This window comes from Aspergillus lentulus (genome assembly GCF_001445615.1).
Source record: "Aspergillus lentulus DNA, contig: Alt04, strain: IFM 54703, whole genome shotgun sequence".
In the NCBI taxonomy this organism is placed as follows: domain Eukaryota; kingdom Fungi; phylum Ascomycota; class Eurotiomycetes; order Eurotiales; family Aspergillaceae; genus Aspergillus; species Aspergillus lentulus.
Window position 1 is genome coordinate 136,945 of NW_028322122.1, and position 22,020 is coordinate 158,964.

Sequence of the window (22,020 nt, forward strand, 5' to 3'; positions counted from 1 at the left end):
CTGGGGACGGGAAGAGCAGGTGGGGAGGACCATCGCCGCCATGTGAGGAATCACATCCCAGATGTTTCATCGGAACGGATATGGAAAATATCTAAGTCCCCCCACCCCTGATATTCGGCATTTGTCAGTCTCATCCTACTCAGCCGACATCATATCGACCAATTGGAGCGACGATCATGCAAGGACCCCTCCACTGTCCAACATGAATCCTTGCCGCGTGGCACCCGGGGCTTCAAGTGTGTGGAACAGCATCTCTAACCACACAAGGAATTAAGGTTGGTAATGGTCGAATAAGAAGAATGAATAGAATGCCCAAGGCTTTACCTGTCCACTCTTGTCCGTGTGTAGTGCAGGATCAAAGACCCGCGTCTATGCAGGAGAAACCTCGGGCTGAACCCCTGCGTCTGAACAGCTTGACCTCAAGTTCATCCTGTCATTTTGCCTGTATTCGTACAGACGCCCTTCCATGTTGCCCGACCCATGAATTTGGAATAACCTGCTCAATTTTTGTTGAGGTGTGCCTTGTCAGCTTGTAGGGCGTTTTCGATGCCCTCAGCATTCGGGTATCTCTTCCTTCGTACCTTACTAGATGTGTCTTCTTATTCTATAATAAGGGAATAAAAATAAATAAACATCGATATTACTGGAACTGAATATCATTGTCAAAATGGAGAGGCTAAAGGGCTGTTATCACCTGTCAAAGTGTAGCCACGAAAATGCTTGCAGAGGAAAAGCTCCATAACATTGCTTATACTGGTGGATCCCGCTGCTTTTCTAATTCTGAAACAAAATGACGTTGCAGCATATGCGCATCGCGTCTGTCCCTCCTGCTGAAAAGTCTAGAGCATCCCTCAACTAGACAGCAGTAAGAACGGGGAGCTATATGCATCGACTCGACATGACGAGAGAGGTCTGCCTTCCTATTGAATGGTTTTTTGTAGGTACATCCCTCCCACTTGCACACAAGATGGGCATTTCGAGCTGTTGAACTATGAGGGAGATCAAATTAGCGTGATTAATTTCTAGAGCCGGGGGAACCTACAGGCTAACCGTAGTCTGGCTGGCCTCGCCCCGGCGCACGGACTGGAGAGGATGGCTTTGATTTATGGATGGTGGAATTGCGTCTCCCTGCATGCTGTGCTCAATGATATAGCCTTGCGATTGGCTCGTCTCCACGAAAAGTTGATTGTCTTGTAGTTGTGCTGCCTCTGGCCCTGGATTGACGGGAAGGACAGCTGGCCCATAAGCTGGTTGAGGCATTGTAGACAACGGGAAATGCCAATCAAATTGCGAAGCTGTATCAAGAGGAACGTTTTGCGGCGAAGATGTAGTAGCTATCCAATCAGTCGTAAAGGCCAGGGGTTCCCCCTCAACAGGGGAATGGAGACTAAAGTTGTTGCTCCGACTGGAAGGGCTTGATACACTATTAACGTTGAAAGAATATGCCTCATCTGGTGAGTTTCTTCCGAATAAAGGTATAGGGCCGTACATCCTGGCAGCTGGGAACGGAAACAAGGAGAATAGTCCATTCAAGGTACAAGTAGAATTGATGGCCTGGAGGGAGATCAAAATCACTGAGTACTGAAGGGAGTTGAACGAGCTGTTTAAATAATTTATGTAGATGGAGTAGCTTGAGCCTCGAGGTTCGGATGAAAATAACAACTGATCGCCAGAGCCACCAGGCAAAAGACCATAAACGGACTACCAGCCTCAATTAGACTAGTATATGTATTACATGTTCTCGCGTTCTTCTAGTCCTTCTAGCGCCTTCCTACTTCCTGGACCTGTCACTTTCCTCTCGAAGTTAGGGAAGCTATCTACTACATGAGTGGAACAGTTTCCCGACAGTTTGGTAAGTTTACCGCCATCTTTACAAGGTTATCTCCTCTTTGTTTCAGAATCCCTTAGAAAAACTACGTCTTTGGCCGGTTCTCCACACTACCTAGGTAGCCTGGGTTCGCCAGAAACCTGGAGTGGCTGACTAGTTAGCCTCATGCAGCAGACAGGGCAAAAACAATTAAACAACACCATCCTTCTCCCCTGATTTCTGCTGTTCTTCTGTCCTTTTGCCTTTTTGTGTTCCTTTTTCGCTTTCGCTCTTTTTGCTATTGCCTATTTTTAGTACCATGAGTGGTTTAACCATGTGCTCGCTCCTGCAATAACGAACTATCTAGGAAAGGATCACCAGCACTAAACAAATGAGCAAACAGTCTCTACTTACCCTGTAGGGTTTGATTGTTTTCCCATCACCTCTGAATCTAGGTACATCCAGAGATTCACATATGCCATCCTTTTAGGCTTTATGGTTTTACTCACCCACGCGCTGCTATGGCTCTATCAAGTAATGAAACCCTCATGAATATAGTTAGCCTACAGTCACAAGAAAATCAGATTCAGGCCAACAATGGACGCAGCCTAGTTTGGCTCGAGCCCTTACCTGTCCAAGCCTGAAATTCCTATCTGTATCTACTCTCTTGGCATCAACCTTCCACCAAACCCTCCCTCTCCTTATATTCATTCAGCAATCTGGATTCTCCAGATTTTTACTCTTACGTGACTATTGCAGCTTGATGCAAGAAACTCAGCATGGATTTGGGCCCGTATCTCGCGTGTGATGGTGTGAACTATCAATGTACTATCTATGAATGATTCTTCTGCTCTAAATCTGCACTTTACGCCTATTAAAGGCAGATATCATGACATCAATGGTGTGAAAGGTGTTGCTAGGTTTTGTTTTGACTTAGAAGAAATATACACATATTAAATTATCTAGCAGACATAATATCAGTATAATATGTCCTTAACTCTAAGTCAATGCTACTAGTGAGGAGCTCTAAGACCACTTTGTGAAGCCTTATTACTTTTGTCTAGAGTGTAATATCCATTATGATTCTGTTAAGTGACTATAGGAATATAATATTAAGCAGCACCACCTTTACGTTCAATATGGTAATGTCACACCCCGGGATCTGTCTCTGCTATTCTCTACTAGTCAACTACTTTGGGAACAGGCAATATAGTCCCTGGACTATATCTAATACTTGCCTAAGGTCTACTGACCAGGTAGCTGTGATGATATAATGATATAATAACCTCTTAGGGTTAAGGATAATCTAAAGGTAATATAGAAATAATAAGAGTAGACAGAAGCAAGGCCTAATAAATATATACTTAAGTAGGAGAGTAACTAATAAATTAAACTAGTAAAATAAACATATACTTAAGTCAATACTTATATTACATATAAGAAACTAAACTTAGAGTACTAGATATAATATGAATAAGTGTCCTTATCCACCTATTAGTATATTTATTGGTATATAATATGGAAAGTGAGAAGCTGCTACCCATTATCTCCGCCCAGGGCACGCCTGTCTCTCAGAGCACCCATACGGATGGAGACATTTCCAGAGAGTCTCAGGTGGGATGCAGCGCATTGTTTGTCTGTGTAATGTAGGAACATCGATTGGTTGAATCCACTATGAGGCATTTAGAATGAGCCATTTAGCGCACGCACTTCGGATTCTTACGGTCGTAAGAAGTCACGGGATTGTCCTCTGTGAGCAATTTAAGCAGCGACATTAGCACATCTGATGACTCTATTATTCGACCGTATTATTTCAACGAAAACTACCGATCTATAACACGGAGACTACGTAATGACGGACGCGCACAAGATAGCTACCTGGTACGATCAGAATGCAGCGCTGGAGCATGAACGCCTCAGTAGTTGCCGACTTGAGTTCTCAATTTCTTGGAGAATTATCACCCAGTATCTAGATCAACTGGGTAGGGACAGAGCACTAGATATCCTGGATCTTGGTGGCGGAACTGGTCGATATGGTTAGTCGCATTGAATTCCTTCCCCAGCAGAGTGATTTCCAAAGAACTCGAACTCATACCTTACAGCTTTGCCACTAGCCAGGCTAGGCCACTCGGTCACACTCGTGGATATTTCGGACCGGGAGCTCAAGATAGCCCACAGTACGGCTGAAGAAGCGCAAGTCAAACTGACTGCTATTGTCAAAGCCGACGCGAGAGACATCCGGTCCAATCCTGTCATCTTCCAGGAACAAAAATACGACCTGGTATTATGCCAAGGTCCGCTTTATCATCTTCTTGAGGAAAATGAGCGCCGGGCCGTTCTGTCAGCATGTGCTGCAGCTCTGAAACCTAGTGGGATTCTTCTAGCTGCATTTATGCTCCAATATGCTCACTTGCGAGATCTTGCACAGCGAGACCCTATGCGTCTCGTAAGGGAATATGATTCCTTTTACGCAAACTATCTTGCTGAGGGAGCATATACTCGAAATCAGCTTATATCCTCCTACCACTCAGATCCGGAAAGAGTGAGGGCCTTATTCATGACAATCCCCGAGCTCGAGCTGGAGAGATTAGTGTCTTGTGAAGGTTTCCTAGGAGGTGGATTAGCTTCCAAAATTAGTGAACTGCCGCATGACGCTTATGAGAAGTGGGTAGATGTTGTGCTTCGTTTCGCCGAGGACCAGAATATTCTGGGAAATGCAGACCATTTGTTGGCAGTTGCTAGACGGAAGATTTGATGTGTGCTGTTGTTTATGCTGCTTTGGTATATATTATGCCACAGAACATCCAATTCTCCATTCAAGTAAATAGCATAAGCAAGAATGTTAAGTATATCATTGATAATGACCACAGATAAACTTTTCGCTTAGGAGCAGCGAACAGTCGTGTATCGATTAGCAGGCAATTCCTATGGATGGGTGGATGAATTCATGTGCTGACCCCTTGCCTGCTAGTTGAAACCTTGGATGGAGGTACAGATGTGATAATATGTCTCTACCTATGCGAGTCGGCCCGGCTATTTTAGACCTAGCAGCTGCCACCACAATATATCTACATATCACGCGCTAAGATACACCACGCCGGAATGGGCTCTCATGGACCAGTTTTAGAATTGCCAGTCGTATGATCCAAATGAACCAGGCGGATCTCAGGATCTTTGATCAGATCCGCGATATATCACTCAAAACCATCGCAACCTTGGTCTCATGATATCCTCGGGCCAGACACATCGCCCGGGTCTCCGCCGCCAGAGCAGCGGTATTCAACGCTCCAGCATTGGTGACCACTATGGTGTCGCGTTCGACGATGAGATCTATAGAGTCGCTCAGCTGTAGGAGAATCCGGCCTCGTAGCCGAGCGAAGCATCCCCGGCCTTGGCGATGGCATTCCAGGCAATGTTCATTTTAGATATCCAGTCTCCTACAATCACGTCAACATTGCCAGCCACGCTGGTTGATAGGCAGTTCAATTGCATTGTTGCATCACGAAACAGCAGCCTTTGCAGACCCCACTGGTCCACTCCCAGGGTCAAGCAGTTAATCAACATGATGTCTGGTTGTAGTTGGATAACGAAACCTGAAAGGCGGGGGTGGTGCCTGTCAGGCAAGCTTTGCAAACATCATAGTTCTGCTCTAGAAATATCGTGAAATAGGAATCCACAGTATGCCCTTCTCTCATGTCCCTAACTGTCTGACTTGCAATAACTTATTCTAAGTTGACTTCCAGACCAAGTCTTCAGACCTGTTCAGGAAAAATAGATGTGCTTGTACCTGTTCCAGTAAAGTGCTATCTTAGATCCTAACACCCTGTAGTACAGTACCAATGTAAATATTCCGAACAAAATGTAGAAAGTCACATACAATGTGGGGTAGGATGAATGTTGTTAGATAGCACAGAATAAGCAATCATATTATGATACATGCAGTATAAGAACAGGCAGTATGGCGTGTACTATATCTTACTCCTTACCCCGTCCATGTAAAGTATAACAAAACAGACAGTAGTGCTCCCTTAAAGCCAAAGAAAGTAGATTAGATCTAGTAATTTGGATCCTGAACAGAATCATATATCTGCCCATATATAGTCAGATAAGCTTACAGCTCCGTGTCCCTATACGGACTAGTTCAATGTAAGACCAACCCATCAGGCTGAAAGATCACTATCACTCCTCTTATATCCAACCATTCAACTCGTAGCGTATAGCTACTAACTATATTAATAATGTACTAGCCAGCCCCTCACAAGTGGCATCCTAGTTATTCCATGCCGAGTATCTCAGCTGGTAAGCCGTAAGCCTACATTTAAAACGATCATAAACTCGCAGATTCACCCTCATAATTAGTCTGCCAGTCGTCATCATCACCACCTCTCATCATGGGTAACATTTGGGACATGATTCGCGTCGTTGTGTTCGGATCGAACAACGACGCGTCTCGCGATAGTGCTCCTGCCTATAACCCGGCGCAGGATATCCCGTCGATGGCAGGCAAGGTCATCTTCATCACGGGCGCCGCGGGCGACCTCGGCCGACAAACGGCCATAGAGCTGGCTCGTTATGGCCGGCCTAGCCGCATATACATCGCAGATCTGCCCCGCAACGACGGCGCCAAACAAGTTCTGATCCGCCATATTGGTGACGAGGCTTACGGAGACTCCATATCCCCCACTTCGGAAACGGCCGTCGCAACGTCGACGACCGAGGTCCGATTTCTCGATCTGGACCTTGCATCTTTCGATAGCGTTCGACAATGCGCGCAGCAGTTCGCTGCTCAAGAACAACATCTGGACGTTCTCATATTGAATGCAGGTATCATCCGTGTCCCTCCGGCAACAACCCCGGAGGGCTACGAGATCCATTTTGGAGTCAACTATCTCGGCCATGCCCTCTTGGCGCGCCTGCTAATGCCGATGCTGCTTCGCACAACGCAGCGACAGCCCGGCGCCGACGCACGTGTCGTTGTTGTGTCAAGCGAGGGACACGTTTCAGCGCCTAAACAAGGCGTCGATTTCGAGCTTGTCAAGACCAACTGTTCGAATCTGGTCAGTATCTGGTTTCTCTCTTCATATGCTAGCTAACTTACATTGTTATAGCCTTATCCAAAGCGCTACGGCCAGAGCAAAGCAGCCCTCATTGGCCTGATGCAAGGACTCAGCCGCGACTATCCACAAATCAAATCAGTCGCTGTACATCCAGGGAGAATTCTTACAGGCATGGCTACCTCATTGTGGAAAGAGAGTACCCTTGCACGCTTAACTAAGCCTATTGCGCCGTTCTTCTGTGTGCCTGTGACTACCGGGATCAGAAATCATCTATGGGCGGCCACGAGCTCAGAGGTGGTAAGCGGCATGTATTATGAACCTGTGGGAGTGCCTGGAACGTTATCAGCCGCTGTACAGGATCCGACTTTCGCGAAGAGGCTTAAGGAGTGGACTGATAATGCCCTTGAAGGAATCAAGCCTCTTGAGTAGAAAGAAGATGTATGATCTGTTTACCTCTACACAACCATCCTACAAGGTTGTTCAGGAGATCCATGAATTTCAAATCAATTTGTCACTACCATCCATATCGTACATCATATCTTGTCATTAATCATCTAATCATCTCGCGAGCGCAAAATAGCAGGCTCCAAACATGAAGTCACATCTAGTGACTCGCCCCGAAAGGAACACGCGATATGCGTCACAACCCGTCGAGAGTCCGTCCAACCCTCACTCAGCATATTCAACACCCTCCAGAACCCATCAGCAAACTGCGCCTGTCCTCTCTTCTTCAGAAACCTCTCCAATCCAACCGCCACATCTTCATCTGCCGGTCCATACCGAACAACCGGGATGTGGAGGGTAACCTCGGGCACTTCTGCTCCGGGGACAATCTCAAAACAGTACTTCAACCCCTGCTCTTCATCGCCCTGCGCACGGGCATTCCACACGGGCAGCTCATCGCCCCACGAGAACATCCTATCTCGATGCTTCGGCCGCAAGATCAAACACAGAAGCTCCCACAGCTCCATGATCGCCATATCCATCGCGTGCACGCGTCCGCCGAGCGTCATGACCGCGATAATACTCTCAAAGTTCGTAACTGGCGTGCTGGCATGCAGATACAGTGATGCCAGCGCTGGCTCGACACAGTCCACGCCCAGCATTTCGGGGTTGAGCGTCACGCCCACCGGATGATTATCCACAAAGGCCACAACCTCCTCGAAAGCCGGGAGGGGGTTAGTCTCCGATAGAGGCCGAATGGCATCAGTGAAGATGGCCAGGGAAGGTTTGCTCTCGTGTGCTTGCGCTGGAGGATAGAAGTAGACCTTTGGGATGACGCCAGTGTCGGTAAACTCGAACGAGAGAGGCATCCATGGCCGGGTGGTGTCCTTGTCAGTGCGTAGGAACGTCCGGTGGTGGCTGGAGTGGTCCGCATGATGGTCGATCTGAAACGCAGCCAGGAAATGGCGGTACCAAGTAAGGTCAACCGGGGGAAGTTGGGCTGCTAGTTGCTCCACGATATTCTGCGTGGCTTGGAGGTGGTGCCGGGTTATACTACTGGACCCCTTGGCATGCTCGCCAGGCGCTTCCACGGTGAGGGTGAGGATCGGATGGTCATAGTCGTCTGTGTTGATTTTCCAGCTGTACTGCACGGCTGGTCTGTTCTGTGCCGCTGGAGGGAATCGGCCCATGTCCGGGAGCACGACGGAGTGCAGCAGCAGGAGGATCTCCGTCTGCGCCGCCACGCTGTATCCCGCTTCATCGGCGAGAATGGCCAGTTGTGGACCGATGCAGTCCCACCATGCGCGGATGTCGTCGTTGGCGCCGATCAGCCATGTGGATGTGAGATCCCACGAGGGAGTCCGGATGGTTCGCCGTGGGTTGGCTGGAATGCCGGAGATATCCCGCAGGGGTGCTTTCCCTTTGAGCTCCGAGTGCTCGGGGATGGTTTCAGGAATTGATGGTATAGTCATCCTTATCTTCATTTTGATTGCGTTAGCTTCATGATGTCCAAGACGTCGTTCGTCGGGTACTTTATACCCCTGTTGATAAGGCTCCGGGAGTGGTTTCCGCATGCAACTATCCACGCCCAATGATGTATGTGTACCTGACGAGGGCGTGCATATTTGCAGATAACCTACTGCGGATAACACAGCCAGACAATGATCCAGCCGACGTCATTTTCCAGAAGCATAACAGGACCCACGTCACGTCACCAGATCTGAAACTATCCCCATATATGCTTCATATCGAACCACTCCACCGGAGCGGATGACGCATTTGGCAGACTCCATCATCTCAACAGCTCTATTTGACGGCACATACGTCATTTGATGTTAGAAGCGAGGAGGAATGTGACAAGACCCTTAACGATTGTGTCGCTTACCGAATGCGGCTACGCCACGTTGTTGTCAGCATTCCAGTCAGGACAGCCCCATTGAGGAATGCGGAATGACATCAATTTTTTTGCTTTGACATCGAAGATGAACATCCTGTGGATATGTCGTTGGAACGCGCAATGCCAGCTGCTGTCTCCGTCCTCGTCGCAGTACTCTGGGTCTCCAGACAACAGACCTTCGACCGAATGTTCGACAGAAGGCTAGGACGTAATAGAGGGCACATTGTTGCATTGAATCGTTGGCGAGCATTCTTCAGATTATTTACTCCATGTCCAGAGGGCCACAGACACAAAAGTTCGGCAGTTAAACGACCTATGGAGCTGTTCAGCTCAATTCGGTGACGATAATCAGTCTAGAGGCTAGAGAGCCAGGTTACTCTAATAGTACAAATAACTATAACCAAGAGTTTATACACAATCCCCACAAGTAAAGTAGGCACCCTTGATCGCGACAACCTAAGCCCACGCATTCTTGTAAAACAGATTCGACCTGCGATCACCCGCAGCCCCCGACGCAAATCCCAAGAACAACCTCACCTCCCCAGCAGCAGTCTTATAAATCGCCAATCCCTCCGGCTCTCTATACTCCAGCGTCGACCCGGCCTTGGTGAGCGTCGGCCCCTGCACCACTTTGCCCGTGTTCATATCAACACTGGTAACCTCGGAATTGACCTTCCCCCCGCTAGCCGCGTACGCAGTCCCAGTCAACAGGTACAGATACTGACCGTACGCCGCATAACCTTGAAAGACCGACGACAGCGCCTTCAACGTCGGCTGCTTAAAATTCGCCAGCGGCGCGGAGAAATCCCCCCTCGTCGCGGCAGCGAGGTCATACACGGCGATATGCTTCGCCCCGCTGAGGTTATACCGGACGATCAACCGGTTGTAGACCGGGTCAATGGCGCAGGTATGCTCCGTTGCGTCTGCGACGGGCTTGAATTTAGCCAGGCCAGCGGAGGAGCTGGTCAGCGTGGTGCCAGAGGCGAACTTGAAGCGGGCGAGTCTCTTGCCGTAGCCGTTGGCGTTGGCCTCGACCTCTGTCCAGAGGTAGGTTGCGGACCCCGCGGGCTGTGCGCCGAAGGAAACGCCGTGGCCAAAGTCCTTTAGGTACATGTGGCCGACGTAGTTGCCGTCAAAGTCGAGCTGGGTGATAGTCAGGTCGCCTGCTGTTTCGGAGGATCCGTCGCGGCGCTGTGCGACGAAAAGGCGGCGGTTGACGTTGTCAAAGGCGAATCCTTGCTGGACTGTGTCATCGCGGAGGGTCTTGTGGCGGTAGAGATCGTATGAGGGAGCGGAGAGATCGAAGCGTTTGGATGAGGGAATGCTGGCGTTGACTGTCGCGATGCCAAAGGTGATCCAAAGCAATGCGGCCAGAAGGGTGCCGAGTTTGATGAGTGCAGTCATTTTGTACGATTGATGCTCAGCATATCCAGTGGAGAGAACGGCACATTATATAACTTCTCCTTAAATGAGAATTGATTTTGCTGAACCGTAGCCTATTGACGAATACGAACAACACGAGAATGCGGGCCGATCTGCATCGTTTAGGGGAGGATACGATGTGGATAGCCAGTTTAATGGCCCACTTGACTTGGCAGAACTATTTTCGCGCTTGAAACAGAAAAGGATCTCCTCTGTAAATTGGATCTTGTGCTTTCGAGCCTTTTGAGGAATTAGTCGGGCTCTGACAGACAGCAAAGCGGCATAATATAGAGCTCTATGAACCAGTCCAATGAGGGCTATTTTGCGATGCAACCCCAACAAGCAATCTTATTCAGGCATCTGAGCCTAACTCAATTAAACAGTCGTGCGGAAGTGATTTTCCAGTCTTCTGGCAGTTACTATCTTGACTGAGCGTGCTTCGCATGTCCGCTATGATCCTTATGTATCAAAAAGTGCCTGGAAGCAAGACTGTATATCTCTCTGAATAAACAGTGTAGCCCTCGGTGTGCTCTTTGAAAACTAGGTCATGATCCAGTTGGCCCAGATATATAAAATTGTGGTATTCATTTGCTTGTGTATGCTGCGGCGGTGTATACATATCTTTAGTACACCTCCAGGATGTAGTACGATAAACACCATTGACTGCAGACCTCGGGGATCAACACACCGAAATGCAAGACAAGCATAATTTCTCCACCCGTTATAACTCTCGAGGCTTTACCCCGCAGCATTCAAGCTTAACACCCTTGGCATGAAGTATATAGAACCCGAGATCCTAAATGTCAGTACCAGCAGCACTGCACAATGCGTTTATTGTTCTTTTTCCATACTTTACAGCTTGTGGCCGCCTTTGCATGTCACACAGACGAAGACTGCAGCTTGACAGGCGTCTGTTCCAAAACCCACCAATGCATTTGTGACCCTGGCTGGCGCGCTGCCGACTGCAGCGAGCTGGATCTGCAACCTGTCGACCGAAACACTGGCTACAATCATACCAACATCACCCTGCCGGACTTCTACCGCGACGGCGCAGGCAATTCCTCATGGGGCGGACACATCATCCACGACCGACATGACCCTACGCTCTTCCATCTGATCATCTCCCAGATAGACCGGGGCTGTGGACTCTCAGGCTGGAGACCGTTCAGCACCATCATCCGCGCAGAGTCGCGTACCGGCCCACGAGGACCATACACCTTCGCCCAGGAGCTCTTCGGCACATTCCACCACAACCCAACCGTAACCTGGAGCCCAGCGGACAAACTATACTTGATGCACTTCATCGGACTGAACTGGGAGCCCCCGACAACCTGCCGCTCGATCAAACGCAACAACACGATTTCAGTCTCGACCTCACCGGACCTCCACGTCTGGAGCGAACCCATCGAACTCTTGGTCAACGTCACCAATCCCGCCGCCTGGCCGCTCTGGTCCCCACACCACCACACAAGGGAGATTCTCCTCGCCACGGAAAAGAACAACATCTACACCGCGACCAGCTACAAGGGTCCGTATTCCCTGCGTGTCGAGCCGGGGTTCACTGATATCGACCCCTCTTTGCGCAGCGAGGACCCCTTCCTCTGGCGTGACAAGCGCGGACACTGGCATTTCCTCGTGCATCATATGGTGGATATTGCTTTAGGGCAAAAGGGGCCGCGGGTGGGTGCGCATGTGTTTGCAAGGGACTGGCGCGGTCCGTGGCATTATAATAACATCACGCTGGCGTATAATACCACGGTGCAGTTTACCAATGGGAGCAGGGTGGATTACTATCGGAGGGAACGGCCGAAGCTGTTCTTTAGTGAGGATGGGGAGATGACACCGTTGTATTTGGTAAACGGGGTGCAGGAGTTTGGAAGCAAGGCGAGTTATACATTGATTCAGCCGATTGGGAGGAAGTGGAGGGAGTATGAGATGCAGTACGGTCATGTTAAAGCAAATGCATAATAGTGATTATAGTTGATCTTCAACCTATTGAACAAGATTAATTCCAAGTAGTGGTCGCTCCAATTGCCTCCCCGGACTTTGGCAGCAAGAAATCACTGGCCTTGATCCGCCCATCTGCCTGTCTAGCACCCTGCACCAAACTCACATCCACACTCTTGAAGCTACTATTCGACCACGATGCACTTCCATCCCACGAGTTTCCCGAAGAAATCTGCTTGGAGCTCAGAGCAGTGGCGCTCTCACCATTGACCGCCGCAACGTTCCCCTTGAGCGTAGCCACCGCCGTATTGAATTTGAAGCCCACCTTGGCATTATTCCACGCCGTGTTGCGGCTGAGCGTAAAGTCACCCGTCTGGGAGTTATCCGTGAAGCCATCCTTGACGTTCCCAAAGGCGATGCAGTTGGTAATGACATGGTTCGCGGGACCTTTATCCGCTGCGTCGCCGCCGCCGAGCTTGAACCCGTTGCCGTCGCCTTCGAAGGGTGAGAAGCCCCATCTACATTGTCAGCTGCATGAACCAGATAAAGACGTGGAAGCGTACCGATTGTATCCATTCCCCCAGGAAATAGTATCCTGGATCGTCACGGCAGACTTGAACTCCCACAAATCCAAACCGTCGTCGACGTTGTTCCACAGCCTCGCTCCCTTGAGGAGGTTACCCTCGCCTGAGCCTTCCTTGCAGGCGAAGCCGTCGGCGCTCTCGCCGTTCTTGCGGGGGTCCCTGTTACCGTAGGAGTCGAGGTAGAGGACTTTGTTGTTGGAGGACGAGCCTTGCAGCTGGAAGCCTAGTCACTGGTCAGCATGCGATCAGTCACCAGGCAGAGCCAAGTACCAGTCTCGTAGTTATCCCTCGTGATGAGCCGCTCGTAGTGATTGTTCGACGCATCGCGCGCATACACGCCGTACGGGCCATGGATCAGCTCGAGGTCGTAGAACTGCCAGTAGTTCGCGTTTTGGATGTGGAGGATGCCGCGGTCTTCGTTTGCGAGGGAAGCGTCAAGGGGTGCGGGTGTTCTATTCTATCAGCAAGAGTCCAGTACTGATGGCAGAGGACCTACCCAGGTAGAGCTTCTCCATCGATGATGACCTTCTCGCCCTGGTAGGCGCGAAGGATGTATGGCTTGCTCGCTGTTCCGCTCTTGGTGATCTGGATGTTGCTGGTAGGCGAGTACGTTCCCCCGCGGAGGTAGATGGTATCACCTGGCTTTGCGAGATTGACGGCGGATTGAATGGAGTTCAGGGGGGAGGTAATACTCCCTGAGCCACTGCTGGACCCTTGGGGAGAGACGTAGATGGACGCGGCGAGCGCGGTGGGCAGAAGCCCGAGGAAGATTTGCAAGAACTTCATCTTGTGCCTGGTGCCCCTGATTGCTTTTTCACGGCACGAAATACATCAGTCACTCCCCAGACTTTATATAGCATACCCGAGTTATACCCTATTGCTGGAAAAAAAGAACACTCGCCGGGGCTCCGAGAGCTGCCAAGACTTCTTCACAATATAAACCAATCTTCCGCTGCAGGGACTTTGCTTGGCGTTTCACATTTCCAAGCGTGATTTGTGCAGAATCTGGGGATATTGTGTCATTGTCCACGTATAGATATGATCGTCGCTTTACAGGGTGGAACTGTCGGGTCGAATGCCGGCATGAAACCCGCTTAGCACTGTGTACGGGCAATGTCCGTACCTAACTAGACAACTACTGACTCGCGGAATAATCAATTGCTGACGATACTCGGCTTTTGCCATTGCATAAACTGAGATTGACACAGGACTTTACCTGCAGAATCCAGTCAATGACTACCCTGCCTCTCCTTCAACGCCCACTCCAATAATTCCGGATACCATCGTCGGCCCACATCCTGATGACTCGTGATCCGATGGATCAGCGTTCCCTCACCGGTCTTCCCCTGAAACGCTTTATTAAACGTAGCCTCCGCATCCGACCGCACCTGCTGATCCTTGACCAGCCCCCTAATATGCGCTGGAATATCCAGGTGGATATCCTCTGCACACAGCTCCAGACTCATCCCCTGAAAGACCGGAAATGAGAACCTTGGGCCCAGTGGCTTTCCGTCTGCATCTACAAAATTCTCCGGCCGTAGATTGACTCGATGCGTCGTGGCCGTGCACACTCCCCCCGTGACTGCCTCCAGCGCCCGTCCGATATTCACCACCAGCGAGCCATCCAGCGGTGGCGCGGGGATCCAGTCTCCGGATTTGTTCTGTACTTCAAGCCCTGAGTGGGGAGTCGCCTGCAGTAGGAAGGTGAGGAATTCCGAGTCCTTGTGCGCGCCAACGCCTTGCGCCTGGGATGCGCTGCTTGGGGGGGGATACTTGATCAGTTTTAGTTTGTGCTGGGGAGGGTGGTCGAAGAAGGGGTATAGAGCGTCTGATGGGAGATCCAGCGCTTCCGCAATAAGGGACTTGAATGCCTCTGCCAGGGGACTTATTTCAGCCAGGTAGGCTTCGACGGCCTTCCGGAAGCCGGGGATAAAGGTTTCATCAGGCCACTGGTTTGGTCCCCGGATGTTCCTGTACAGGGGCTCATCTGGTCCGGGGGCTGGAAGCTCCGTGGCAAACTATACTATCGTTAGTCTACTGCATACCTTGGTTGTACTAGGTGGGCATTTACATCGAACTGCTCCCGGTAATCGGTTTTGGAGGCGGTGGTCTCCGCACCGAGACGGGAATAGCCCAAGAAGTGTCTGCTGTTGACCATTTCGATTTCGAGTTTCTTTTCTAACGGCAGACCAAATATAGCCAGGGATCTTTCGACGAACACCTGCTGGATATGAGGCGCGATCGGGGCGTGGACGAGATAGAAGAACCCCACATTGACCACAGCATTGCGCAGCTCCGAGAGAAAACGCGGTTTTGTCTCCGGCGATGCACATAGCGAGAAGTCGAGAATAGGAATGGATGTAAATGGCTGTGCAGTTGATGAACCCATGGTGTGGTTTATGATATTGATGGATGATGATGTTGTTGCAAGAATTGATGCTTTGATGCTTGATGCCCCGCGATGGCGTGATCAGCATTAACTGATCTCCGCCCCATGCTTTTACTATCTCTATCCATGACTTTATACTCGCACGTATCTATCCTATGTATACCATGCCTTTATACCGAACACAGAACATCAAAGAATCTGAATACCAGTCTGCCACCACTTCTCCCCTGTCCACACCCCAACATATCTCCTGGTTCCCACGAACCAGCCCTCACCTTCAATCAAGCCCAATCCCCGAATAATACTGATCGGACATGCCTCATCATACAACCATGTCCCAGCGGCAGCCAGTTCATCGCAAAAAGGTCCGATAACAAGGTATAACCACGCATAGGTCGAGATGATGTTGAATCCCTTCCAGAAAATACTCCCTTCCGAAAATAATACCCCCCGTAACTTTCTCTGGCAAAGCATCCCCAGCGGCTGTAGAATAAAAAAGAGCAAGGCGCCAAAATGCACAGAGTCCGGGCGGACAAAATGCGAATGAACAGCGCAGAAATGAACCAGTCCGCTCAACAAAAACGCGACGGAATGCCTCAGAAACCTGGTCATATCTTGATTTTCGAAGTTGGGGACAACATGACGCGCTGTCTCCGAGAACGCATATCGGTAAGCCTGATGCCAACGCCTTCCCCACCAGCCTTCCAGACCATAGTCGAAGACCGGCTTGAAATTCGAAAAGCTATTGAACAGAGGAGGGTATAACCACGGTGCGCTGAGGGGTATACGGCTCCATTTGACAAGACCCGGACAAACAGTGACAGCCAGACTGATGATGAGAGGCACTGTGGAGGCTATAAAGGCCATGCTCGTGCGGATCCAGATCACTGTTACGACTGCGCGGAAGAGCCGTAAGAGTGCCGGCGAAAAGTGGTATAGCCGGTCGAGTGGGTAGAGAGGAGCAGCATCGATGAGCCCCCAGAAGTACGGGTCCACCATGGTGAGGACTTTCAAGATATCCATCACCAGGTAGTATCGAGCTGTCCTCATGATAGAGGTCCGAAGAAGGGTTGACGATGGCGTCTCTTGAGGCAACTCCTTGCCATCTTTTGGTGACTGCTGGTCTTTGGACTTGACCTTTGGAAGCGGAGGTAGTCCAGGAATCCTCCAGTTCCAGCCTGCGCCACGTAGACTACCAAACATATCCAGAAGCCAGCATAGTCGGTGGGAAATCGAGTCTGGATAGCCTTGCCAATCGAGGGTCCCATCTGACGATCGCTCAATCCGGAAACACTCGTTCTGGACATCCTTGAAGAGGAGGAATAATGCATTCCAGATAACAACAAAGACATAGTAAAAGCCGATGACCGTGCCTCCGCCGGTGAGACATCGCGTGTGCAGCAGGTTTTTGATCGCAAGGGAGCATACGAGTTCGAATGCTATCCATCTGATGGCGACCACCCATGTCTGGCCTTTGTTGGGTATCAGCAGCACCAAAATGGGAATGATCAGCACGAGGAAATCATGCGGGAACAACCATGGGGAAATGACTCCTTGATCAATCAAGGAAAAGAACTCGGCTTCTTTCTGGCGAAGGAATTCCCTGTACGGGACTGCCGATATTGACATGGTTCATATGAGAAGAATGGAAAAGAGCATGATGAGGTTGAGTTAGAGGAGGATGGAAAATGTAAGGGATTTGGGCATCGTCATGGTAACAAACACATCCCACTGTCGATCGGTGGCGTGGGATGGACTAGAAGATCAGCGGCGGTAAACAAAGCTTATTATACACAATATTATACTACTTAAGGTTATCTTGATGATATTAATAAAGCAATTAGATCATCTAGTAGATCGTTGATCTAGTGCTGGTGGAGTAAGTTGCAAAGAACCTTAGTCACTGACTGCATAATTAGACCCTGTAATGCTTCCACGCAGTAATTATCATAATAGCAATGCCATATTGCAAGTATATAAAGTAAAGACTCCTGGCTGAAGGGCAAGTTTAGAATACAGCCGAATCCAGCTAAGGTCCTCTACCATCAAAATTAGCATCCTATGGCATTTAAAAGAGAATGGATCTTTTTCAAGGCATCATCTATAGTTATATAGCTTAACTTAAGAGGGACTCCACAAACCCAAGTCATAGGTCCATCAGTGAAACCTAAGAGCATTCTTGTCAAATATTTGGAATATACAAACCCTATTATCTTATGAAATTTTCACTGCTGGGCCACATATGAAACAATTAAACTTGGAAGACAGATCGGGCGCACGTTGTATCTATATGTACGACATCACGATTGTGGTACCTGAGGCTATCGTCTCGTCATAGACTTTGTTGTCCTTCCAAATATTGTGACTCTTTTGCATGTAACGTAGTATCTGTGATGCCGATGTTTTACTGTTGGCCAGAATATGAATCATGATACGATGTTTCATCCGGAAGATACCCACTCCAAGTCGGGAAGGAGTATGGACACATGAAAATCAACATTTAAAGAACTGTCGCCCACAACATGATGATCCGAATTCAACCAGCCGAATCCCACTCTAGCAATGGAAGGACAGGAGCACGGCCTCAACATGCCGGAGAATGGTGTCCCAAAGTCTCATCCACTCATGTACAGACACTCCGACCCTGCACTCATGGACGCAGAGAGCGAAAGCAAGTATATCTCGCGGTTTCAGCCGCGGGTCAGCAAATATGTCGCGGTTTCTCACGACGCCTGCATAGAGTGCCACATTGACCTGTTCGGGACGGGCGGGATCGGAAAAGTGGTTGGTGGGATGAATGCGCATACGGCCGACTTTACGGCTCTCTGCGCTCCAGAGGCCTTACCGGAGAGAATCGGGCTTTGCTCTTACTTTATCGAGTATGCGTTTGTGCATGATGGTGAGTGTTTACCTCTTGTTGGAATGGGTTGGTTATTGACACGGTATATTGCTAGACGTGTCCGTGGACGCGGTTCAAGATGGCCCTAGCTGCCGCCTTTCCCAGGACAAGGATGGAATCCTACCAAAGGCATTAGGGTCAAAAAGGCTTGAAGACCTCCAGAATATCGCTGAAGGCGGACTGAAGAGAAAGCAGTCCAGAGCAAAGATCTGGTCGGTCTTGAATGAAATCGACCAAGACTACCTTGGTCGATGCCAGAGGACCTTCAAGCAATGGTACCAGGCTGCGCAACAGATGAGGGACAAAGCGTTTGCAAGTCTGGAAGATTACTTGGCTGTTCGGGCCTTGGACTGCGGAGCTAAGTTCGTGATGTGTCCTCTTCAACAATACACTCCCATCGCTGACAATAATAAGCTGGGTCGTTCGCATGATGGGCTGGGCCAGCGGGGTCGAACTCTCACCGGAAGAAGAGGTGGAAACCGGGCCGGTCACCTATTTGGCATTTGTGGTTCTTGGTGTGACCAACGATCTGTGGTCTTGGGAAAAAGAGAAGAGAGTGACGCGGCAGTCCGGGGATACTCTTCCTCTGATCAACGCCGTCCAGATGGTCATGCAGATGCAGGATACTGCTGAAGAGTCCGCAAAACAGATAGTCCGTGGCCTTATCCGCGAGCATGAGGAGCAATACTGTCTTCTCCGCGATGAATATCTACGGAGACCCAGTACCTCGCTTTCGGTAAAGAAATGGTTCCAAGTCCTCGAGTTGTCCATGGCAGGAAACGCACTGTGGAGCATCCATGCCCTTCGATATCACCTTGACGTCAAGAATCCATATATCTGCCCTCCTGAAGTTCCCTCCGTCTTCAAAAAACTGCAGGTAATGCGATCAAAACAAAGCAAAAAGAGGAAGGACGCCCGGTTAGGAGGTATGGAATCTATTCAATATCACCGAATCAGACGCTGATCAAGTGCGTGCAGTTGAAGGTGCAACAGATCCTGCATACAAGGTTCTTGAAGCATTGGACGAAACGGTATGTCTTCCTCCCATTCCGAGAGGCCACGCTGATAACTGCAGGTTCTATGGAAACCGTACGAGTATATCACCTCTATGCCCTCCAAGGGTTTCCGGCATCACCTGATCGATGCTCTGCACACTTGGTTCAATGTACCAGAGCACGCGTTGGCGCTGATTTCTGGTGTAGCATCCCTGCTCCATGAAGCCTCCTTGATGTGAGTTTCTAGAACGCGGTCACTGTCTTGTCTTTAGGTTAACCGCACGCAGGCTGGACGATATACAGGACGGCAGCCTTCTTCGGCGTGGGAGGCCAGCCGTCCATGAAATATTTGGTGTCGGCCAGACCATCAACTCTGCATGCTTCCACATCAATAATGCCCTGCGCCTTGTCCAACAGCTCTCGCCCTCTGCTGTGCTGATATTCTCCGGTCAGTCTTCTTCGGATCTTCAATCAACGACAGTATTGTACTGAACTCACGTAGAGCAAATGGCACATCTGTATACAGGCCAAGCCCATGATATCTCCTGGGCCGGCCACAGGATTATCCCTACCGAGGAGGACTATTTCAGGATGGTCGACGGCAGTATGTACCCCTGATCTGTGCTCCTCGATCTGGGCTCGTCGCCCTGGCTGACAGCGAATAGAAACAGGTGGTCTCTTTGTACTTCTCCTGCGCTTGATGCAGCAGGAAGCCACCCAAAACAGGTTAGACGTCCCTAACCATGCCAAAATCCATTAGATTGACGACCCAGGGACCTCGATATGCGACGCTTCATGAACCAGCTGGGACGGTACTTCCAAATCCGGGACGACTATCAGAACCTCGTATCCCAAGAGTATACGTCCCAACGCGGCTTCTGTCAGGACCTCGACGAAGGAAAGCCTTCGTTCCCGTTCATCCGCGCCTGTCATACTCTGGAGGATAGCACAGTGCTCACGGAATGGCTCAACATGCTACGTAGTGGAGGCGGGGTTTCGATAGAGGCGAAGCGATACATCCTAACTCAGATAGAAGAAAGCGGGAGTCTAGAGTATACGCGGGATGTCCTCAGTGCCCTCCTTGATGATCTAGAAGGTATGCTACGGGACATGGAATCCATGACTGGGCAGGAAAACTGGATTCTCCGATCTATGCTGGTGCAACTGCAGATCAAACAGACAAAGTCGGTGCGGAAGGAGAGTACGGTTGCTGGAGTGCTGCGCGTTTGGGGCGGATATCGTGAGACGGCTTGGAGGTCGATGAATTGAAAATCCGTCTGGCCGAGTACACGGTCGTCAAGGGCCTTGAGACAGCCATCCCAGGAGGCGTTCTCTGTGGCTGTCCTGATTTCCCCCTTGAAGTAATGGCAAGCATATTTTGGAAAACTGCACAGCCCGACTCCGTTTGACTGCTAAAAGCCACGTTATTTCGTAACTGGTCTGCAGGAAACAATCTCCTCAGCCTATATGACATGCGTCTTCTATAGCCCTTTACGCAACGCTTGCTTCCTCCATTCCCTAGATTGAGACGACATTACCTCGGTCGCCTCGACTTTTGCAGCCTCCCCAAGTACGAGCACGATACTGGTTAATCGTCGGACCCTCGTTCTCGCATCTCGGCGGTGATGCTTACAGCTGTATAGGCAAACTCGGCATTTAGCCAGGGATCCCAATCCCAATCAACCCATTCTGAAAATGCATAGTCTCTGTCCTTGCTTTTATTCCACTGAAGAAGGGGTGAAATGTGCTCTCCCAGAAAATCGTTCAATTTGAACGGAATAGGATCATCTCGCCTGCGGGTGAAAAGAGCATGTGCAAAATCAATGAAAAGAAAGCGGGGCTGGTCGCTTTCTGGCGAACTTATGATAATGTTTCGCAGCTCGAGGTCGATGAGCAAAAATGTCCTTTTCGTAGATCCGGCTTTCGATGTATACAATTGACTTCAGAAGACTTTGGCGAGCTGACTGGGGAAATTTTCCCGGTTCAGCATCTGCCATAGTGATTCCTTGGATATGCTCGACCAGGATCATTCGAACAGTCCGTGTGTGGACTGGATCGACAGATAAAGGTAAGGTGTAGGATCCATAGTATCTCGAAATCCATTGACCTTGTAATTCGCTGAGGACCATGTACGCATTGGCCTCGTGAGTGTAGTATTGTTCATGCAAAGGAATGGATTGAGTACCCCTCGCTATCGTTGAACTAGAGAGGGTCGTATATTTTTGCGACCAGTCGTGTGCCTTTCGGAGGAAGCATCTGGGATGTTGACTCACAGTCCAGTAATCGGACCGTGAACACCTGAGAATTGTGGCCATCGCCTCCTTTCAAAACCTCGATGTCCTCTAGCCTGACAGTACCGTTTCCTTATTTGCCGGGCAAGGGTGGCTTGGGCTATATCCCCCACATATATTGTTAACTCTGGGGCGATAATAGAGCATATAGTAGATAGTACATAGAAGGTTAGATACCTTACTATGCTCAATATAACAGGAAGGCTTTAAGATCTTTTCTTACACTAAGTAATAAAGATGTAGTCTGAACTATTCCTAACTATAATTAACTGTAAGACGTCTTAAGTA

The 22,020-nt window shown here is 49.7% G+C and overlaps 9 protein-coding genes across 9 annotated transcripts; 3 read left to right on the top strand and 6 right to left on the bottom strand.

The window, feature by feature from the left end:
• Positions 1-5,149: 5,149 nt before the first annotated feature.
• ALT_1334 (uncharacterized protein) lies at positions 5,150-5,371 on the bottom strand (the record flags this gene model as incomplete). The annotated part of the gene is made up of 1 exon (XM_089599142.1): positions 5,150-5,371. The coding sequence occupies one exon, from the start codon at positions 5,369-5,371 to the stop codon at positions 5,150-5,152; it is 222 nt and encodes a 73-aa protein (XP_089456288.1).
• An 827-nt stretch (positions 5,372-6,198) lies between these two features.
• Positions 6,199-7,293, top strand: ALT_1335 (putative oxidoreductase C736.13; the record flags this gene model as incomplete). The annotated part of the gene is made up of 2 exons (XM_033561659.2): positions 6,199-6,864; positions 6,916-7,293. 2 exons carry the CDS (start codon positions 6,199-6,201, stop codon positions 7,291-7,293), a joined length of 1,044 nt encoding a protein of 347 aa, XP_033417550.2.
• Positions 7,294-7,418: 125 nt separating this feature from the next.
• On the bottom strand, positions 7,419-8,792 carry ALT_1336 (uncharacterized protein; the record flags this gene model as incomplete). Its single annotated transcript, XM_033561658.2, has 1 exon — positions 7,419-8,792. One exon carries the CDS (start codon positions 8,790-8,792, stop codon positions 7,419-7,421), a length of 1,374 nt encoding a protein of 457 aa, XP_033417549.2.
• Positions 8,793-9,661: 869 nt separating this feature from the next.
• Positions 9,662-10,609, bottom strand: ALT_1337 (putative FacC-like extracellular signaling protein; the record flags this gene model as incomplete). The annotated part of the gene is made up of 1 exon (XM_033561657.2): positions 9,662-10,609. One exon carries the CDS (start codon positions 10,607-10,609, stop codon positions 9,662-9,664), a length of 948 nt encoding a protein of 315 aa, XP_033417548.2.
• Positions 10,610-11,452: 843 nt separating this feature from the next.
• ALT_1338 (glycoside hydrolase family protein) lies at positions 11,453-12,595 on the top strand (the record flags this gene model as incomplete). The annotated part of the gene is made up of 1 exon (XM_033561656.2): positions 11,453-12,595. The coding sequence occupies one exon, from the start codon at positions 11,453-11,455 to the stop codon at positions 12,593-12,595; it is 1,143 nt and encodes a 380-aa protein (XP_033417547.2).
• A 37-nt stretch (positions 12,596-12,632) lies between these two features.
• Positions 12,633-13,944, bottom strand: ALT_1339 (pectate lyase L; the record flags this gene model as incomplete). Its single annotated transcript, XM_033561655.2, has 4 exons — positions 12,633-13,092; positions 13,138-13,381; positions 13,429-13,610; positions 13,655-13,944. 4 exons carry the CDS (start codon positions 13,942-13,944, stop codon positions 12,633-12,635), a joined length of 1,176 nt encoding a protein of 391 aa, XP_033417546.2.
• Positions 13,945-14,387: 443 nt separating this feature from the next.
• Positions 14,388-15,547, bottom strand: ALT_1340 (isopenicillin N synthase family dioxygenase; the record flags this gene model as incomplete). The annotated part of the gene is made up of 2 exons (XM_033561654.2): positions 14,388-15,176; positions 15,230-15,547. The coding sequence occupies 2 exons, from the start codon at positions 15,545-15,547 to the stop codon at positions 14,388-14,390; spliced, it is 1,107 nt and encodes a 368-aa protein (XP_033417545.2).
• Positions 15,548-15,736: 189 nt separating this feature from the next.
• ALT_1341 (wax synthase family protein) lies at positions 15,737-17,176 on the bottom strand (the record flags this gene model as incomplete). Its single annotated transcript, XM_033561653.2, has 1 exon — positions 15,737-17,176. The coding sequence occupies one exon, from the start codon at positions 17,174-17,176 to the stop codon at positions 15,737-15,739; it is 1,440 nt and encodes a 479-aa protein (XP_033417544.2).
• A 933-nt stretch (positions 17,177-18,109) lies between these two features.
• Positions 18,110-20,710, top strand: ALT_1342 (bifunctional terpene synthase/polyprenyl synthetase family protein; the record flags this gene model as incomplete). The annotated part of the gene is made up of 9 exons (XM_033561652.2): positions 18,110-18,446; positions 18,502-18,808; positions 18,861-19,372; positions 19,425-19,477; positions 19,522-19,676; positions 19,729-19,889; positions 19,944-20,045; positions 20,107-20,167; positions 20,215-20,710. 9 exons carry the CDS (start codon positions 18,110-18,112, stop codon positions 20,708-20,710), a joined length of 2,184 nt encoding a protein of 727 aa, XP_033417543.2.
• Positions 20,711-22,020: the final 1,310 nt, after the last annotated feature.